The sequence below is a fragment of the Galeopterus variegatus genome, unplaced genomic scaffold (assembly GCF_000696425.1).
Source record: "Galeopterus variegatus unplaced genomic scaffold, G_variegatus-3.0.2 Scaffold711, whole genome shotgun sequence".
NCBI lineage: Eukaryota > Metazoa > Chordata > Mammalia > Dermoptera > Cynocephalidae > Galeopterus > Galeopterus variegatus.
Genome location: NW_007726822.1, coordinates 471906 through 476721, shown reverse-complemented (window position 1 = coordinate 476721; position 4816 = coordinate 471906). Strand labels below are relative to the sequence as shown.

The window sequence follows — 4816 nt, the reverse complement described above, 5'->3', positions numbered from 1 at the left end:
GGCCGTACAGCGGGCGCGGGCAGCGCGGGTGCTGCCTGCAGGTGGAGCACGGGCGCGGGCAACTGCGCCAGCTGCGAGTAGAGCTCGCGCACGCGCCACAGCTCTACGCTGCTCGCGCGCAGGGAGAGCACCGGCCAGCCCGGGCGCGCGGGCGCCAGGAGGCGACTCACTCGCCCGGACAGCACGTCCTGGCTCCAGTAGCACAGAGCCACCTCGCCCACCTGTGCTGCCGCCTGCAGGTCCCATGTGCGCAGCGTCCCGTCCTGCGAGGCCGACACCAGCAGGGTGGTGTTCGGGAGCACGGCCAGAGCTGTCACCGGGCCTGCGGGAGGGGAGCGGGTCACTGGGGCGCACCAGGGACTGAGAGAAGGGGAGCTGTCAACCCGGGTCGGAGCCGGCGCAGAGAAGCCCGGCCAGAGCTCTTTAAGGCAGAGGGGCCGAGCTGTGGGTGGAAAAGGCGCTGCAAGAGCCGTCGTGGCGCGGCGCACCTGTGTGGCCCACGAACACCATCCGGATCTGCCAGTCGGCCTCCCACACCTTCACCGTGCTGTCCCGGGAAGCCGTCACCATGGCATCTGCCCCTTCGCAGTACGCCAGGTCCGAGATCGTGCTGGGGGTGAGGGGAACCGGGAAGGGCCGGCGGACTTAGCACGACCTGTGCGCGCGCGGCCGGAGCCCCCGCCGCGGCCCTCTGCGCTTCCCCAGGTCTCCTGCCCGCCCCCGCCTCCGCCTCACGTTTTGTGCAGATCCCGGCGCACGTCGAGGAGGGCCCAGGCCTGCAGATCAAAGCTGAGCACGGTTGAGCCACAGGCAGCGAAGCAGCGCGGGACGCGGTGGGGAGGCGCCGGCCCCAGAGCCAGACGCATAAGCGGGCCCGCCAGGTTCGGCGTCGGCCGCATGCGTGACCCTCGCGGTACCAGGCGGCGACCACCTGAGCGGAACTTCCAAAGCTCCAGGCCACCACCCACCTCGGCCACAAGCAGCAGCCCTGGGTAGGGCACCGGCAGGCAGCAGGTGGGCTCACGGCCTGGTGCCCTGCCCACCCCCGGCTCACTCAGCCACAGTAGGCTGAAGTCGGGCCCTAGTATGGCCAGCCCCGAGGGGCCCCACCCTACAAAGCGGCCCACAGCGCCCAGGGGACCCAGCACCGTCACCAGCCCCGAAAGCGCGATGGGGGCCGGCAGCTTCTCCTGTGCCCAGCCGTCCTCTCTGTGCAGGTGCAGGCAGCCCGCGCCGTCCAGCACCACAAAGCGTCCTCCCACCGGGTCCTGCGCCACGGAGCGCAGCCCCGCCGCCACCTCCAGGCAGCGCAGCGCCTCCAGCCCATGCGTCAAGCGCGCCACGCGCAGCTCCGCTCTTTTCTCCTGTGGGCGGACATTGGCAAACCAGCAGTAAAGGGATGGGCGGGCGGCGCCCCTGCCTGGGGGAACTTGAAAGGATCTGGGCGGAGCTGGTGCAGGAACCCCTAGGGGAACGGCCGAACCCGGGAGGAGGCCTAGAGGCAGATGCGGGGGGCGAGCTGCACCTTTTCCACGATGTCGTGGAGGCCTGTGCGTAGGAGCAGCCACAGCTGGCGGGCGCGGGCACGCGGGTTCATGTTTTGCCACCGCTGGCTGCGGGTCAAAGTCCGCAGGTCCTGCGGCGGCGCGGTGAAATACAACTCTGCGGGCGGGCGGTGGACGCGCTGTCACCTGTGGCCTTGGGCCCCCACCCCTGGAGGTCGTGGGCAGCCGGGAGCCCTGCCGGGCCAGGGACTGCCCAGGGGAGCTGCGTTCTCACGGACGAACCGATCTGAGACCTGCTTCCTAGCTGGCGAGTCGCCTGTAGGGTGAGGCTAGGCCCCCTCACCATTCTTTTCCGTGAGCAGCCCAGGGTCTGGCATATCAAAGCCGTCTGCGCCATACAGGTCGGAGTCCAGAATTGGGTTGTCGCCTTGAGGTGGAAAGGGGTTGATTGCGTCCAACGCTTCCGCCTCCATTTTGGCGACAGCGGATCCAGGAGCCCAACAGCTCCTGGGACCCAGCGGTCGGTCCTCAGCGGCCGTTGCTAGGATACCGGACGCCGCAGGCCCCACCCCTGACGCAGGCCCCGCCCCCACGCCGCACCTGGTCCACACTAAGTCACAGAAACTTTTATTGGAAACGAATGAGCTGCAGCAAAGTGACACTCAGTGCACGCGGCCCAACGGGCAAGGTGGGGGGTACAGGTGGGCACCAGGGGCCGGCCCAAGAGCAGAACCAGTGACCCCTGCGGCCTGCTTGCGGGGCCTCCGGCCACGGGCCCTGTGGCCTGGAGTGTGCAGGCCCAGTAGGAAATACAAAAATAAACTCTGCGGTCCAGCTATCCTTGCCAGTGGCAGTTCGTCTGGCCAGGGCAGCTGCTCTTCCCACCAGGTCCCATGCTTAGTCCAGCCGCAGCATGGGCAGGAGACGGTGGGGGTGAGTGGACATCCACAGGCTGGAGCCAAAGGGCTAGGCAAGTGTGGCCTTGGGCAGTGCCGGGGCTGTGGCAGTGCCAGAGTCTGGCCGGCAGCTGGGGAGGCTTTGGGACTCCTCAGATGGGCAGGTCCAAGCATTGGTTGAAGCTGGATAAAGCTGGAGCCTCTGCTCCTCCTTGTCACATACAGATCACTGGGACCCTGGACAGAGGTTCAGAGGTTGGCATACAGCAGGCTTTTAGGAGCCACCACCCAGGAGAACAGGCAGAAAGGGGTCCTGTCCCACACACTCCAGGCTGCAGGGACCTGGGCCACGGCCACCATCACGCACCTGTCCTCCATGGCACTGGTCTCCTCAGCCCCGCCCTCGCTGCCTCCACCTCCACTCTCTTCCTCCACGTCCTCCTCCCCCAGTTCCATGTCCAGCTCGTTGCCTGCTTCTGAGGGCGTATAGGTGGAGCCACTGGGGGGAGGTAGGGGAAGCACTCTTAGGACCCCCTACCCCAGGCCTGCCGCTGGCCCCAAAGAGGATGTCCTGGGAGGACAGGTTGGGGGTAGGTGAACACAGCTGTGGAAATGGTGTGGGCCCAACAGGGAGCCCAGAGAAGGGAAGAAGACGGTGCCCACCTGATGGAGCGGCAGCTGAAGAAGACAATTCGCTTGAGCCGCTTGTTGTAGAAGAAGTAGTTGAAGGACCAGAGACTGCCATCCTCCCCGAAGGGGTCCGAGTCCAAGTCTGGGTTATAACTGGAGAACATGGGGCAAAGGGTGGAGTGAGTCCCCAGGTGCCACACACATCTGGGGGGTCCACCTGCAGGGACGCCAGCTCACCTGTAGATGTCGCATTCAGCCAGGCAGATCTCCTCGTCCACTGCATTCCACAGCTGCGGCTTCAGGGCCTTGAAGTCCTCTCGCACAGCAGAGAACAGACTGCAGTTAACTGCATTCACCACCTAGGGCAGGTCACAGTTGGGGCTGACAGGGGCCCAGGACAACAGGCATGGACTGGGCGCAGCCCAAAGACCACCTAAAGTGGGGGAGGTCAGTGGGGATGGCTGTGGGTCCCTTCCCTTCACCCGACCCTCACCCAGCTGAGGCTGGGCTCCCGGCTGAACTCATGGCTGCGGGCTGTGCTGAAGTCGTAGTCAGGCCTGAAGGACTCGTTGAGGGTGGCAATCAGGTAAAAAAGGGTCTTGCGGCTACACTTGTCGCTGAGAGGTCCCTCGTCCTCACCACCTTGGCTCTTGCTCAGTCTGCACAGAGAGAAGCGTCAGTCCAGCCCACCACCCCACAGACCCCACAGTCCCCACCTTGGCTCACCTGCTGGGGCTGAGGCCAGAGGTCTGGGGTGGGGACAGTGCCTCCAGCACGTGGGGCTGGCCCTCCTGGCAGAACTGCTTGAACATGTGTTTGTCGTCTCCTGCCATCTTACATGAGTAGCTCTCAATCCTGCGGGATGCAGGCAGGACCATGGAGCAGGTTGCCCCAGTTGGACTCAGGGCACAGGGCACAGTGACCTCTGAGATGCCGGTCCCCAGAGCCTCGGGCCTCACCTGCCGATGATGTGGGCATCTCCGGTCTCCACTGTCAGCTGCGAGTTGATGGCCTCGAAGCTCGAATTCTCCAACAGCTTCATGTCCTCGGAGAGGGGGCTCTGTGCTCCAAGGGCTAGCGCTGCCTGAAGACATGGGATGCCAGGCCTGGGTAACTGCCCCACAGGGCTCTACCTTCACCCCTCCTGCCCCCCCCAAAGTGGAGCCACTGTCAAGAGCTGGGTCCGGCCCTGCCCAGGCTTCTCACGGCTCCCGGTCCGGCCGGCGAGGCGACGAGGCCCAGTCACCTAGCGTGGCAAGCCCAGACTCCCCAGCCACACCCCCTGCGCCGCCGGGGCCCCGCTCACCGGGCTGCTGGCGGCGGGGCGGGGCGGGGGCGTCCAACTGCAGCCCGGCGCTGGGGGCGGGTCGTCGCCGCTGCTGCCCCGCCGCCCCGGCCTCGGGGGGCCAAGAGGCCGCGCTCGCCTTCCAGGTGTGGTCGGTGCTTCTGTCCCTGACGCTTTGCCCAGAGGCCCGCCCCGCCCGGGCTTCGTACGCACCGCTGGCCTTGCCCAGCCCGTGTCCGGAGACCCTCGGGCCGTGTCCATTCCTGGGTAAAGGGGGCGGGTCAGGCCCCGCAGGTGCGCGGCCCTCGGAGCCCTCCTAGGCTTCGACGCTCTGGCCGCGGCCGGAACCCCAGGCTCGCTGCCCCTGTTTCCGGCCGGCGGAATCTCTCGGCGCCCCTGCCACGCGGAAGCGGGAGTGCAGGGACGGGACCGGGCGGACCGGAGATGGCGCCGCCTGCGGGCGGGACGGTGGCGGCCTCGGACCCGGGTCCGGCCGCGGT

General features: G+C 67.0%; 3 protein-coding genes across 3 annotated transcripts in view; 1 reads left to right on the top strand and 2 right to left on the bottom strand.

Moving 5' to 3' along the window:
* LOC103589666 (WD repeat-containing protein KIAA1875-like) overlaps positions 1-1978 on the bottom strand; it is a 4241-nt gene extending 2263 nt beyond the window's left edge. The window contains exons 1-5 of the mRNA XM_008571705.1: positions 1849-1978; positions 1526-1662; positions 736-1364; positions 489-610; positions 9-322 (exon numbers count right to left, since the gene is read on the bottom strand). Of these exons, the coding sequence (XP_008569927.1) occupies positions 9-322; positions 489-610; positions 736-1364; positions 1526-1662; positions 1849-1978 (1332 nt within the window). The remainder of the gene's footprint in view (positions 1-8; positions 323-488; positions 611-735; positions 1365-1525; positions 1663-1848) is intronic.
* A 138-nt stretch (positions 1979-2116) lies between these two features.
* MAF1 (MAF1 homolog (S. cerevisiae)) lies at positions 2117-4598 on the bottom strand. The gene is made up of 8 exons (XM_008571682.1): positions 4530-4598; positions 3991-4115; positions 3758-3886; positions 3525-3690; positions 3269-3390; positions 3065-3184; positions 2769-2900; positions 2117-2638 (listed from the first exon to the last, which is right to left on the bottom strand). The coding sequence occupies exons 1-8, from the start codon at positions 4575-4577 to the stop codon at positions 2617-2619; spliced, it is 864 nt and encodes a 287-aa protein (XP_008569904.1). The 5' UTR covers positions 4578-4598; the 3' UTR covers positions 2117-2616.
* Positions 4599-4760: 162 nt separating this feature from the next.
* Positions 4761-4816, top strand: part of SHARPIN (SHANK-associated RH domain interactor) — a 3970-nt gene continuing 3914 nt past the window's right edge. The window contains 1 exon segment of the mRNA XM_008571704.1: positions 4761-4814. Coding sequence (XP_008569926.1) covers positions 4761-4814 — 54 coding nt within the window.

What these genes read in the sequence shown, in the direction of transcription:
- MAF1 (XM_008571682.1), bottom strand. Translation starts at nt 4,577, where the DNA reads ATGGACACGGCCCGAGGGTCTCCGGACACGGGCTGGGCAAGGCCAGCG. An exon ending in GCTGAATGCGACATCTACAG is followed by an intron (nt 3,185 to 3,268) that starts GTGAGCTGGCGT and finishes CATGTTCTCCAG; the next exon opens with TTATAACCCAGACTTGGACT. An exon ending in TTCAGCTGCCGCTCCATCAG is followed by an intron (nt 2,901 to 3,064) that starts GTGGGCACCGTC and finishes ACCTCCCCCCAG; the next exon opens with TGGCTCCACCTATACGCCCT.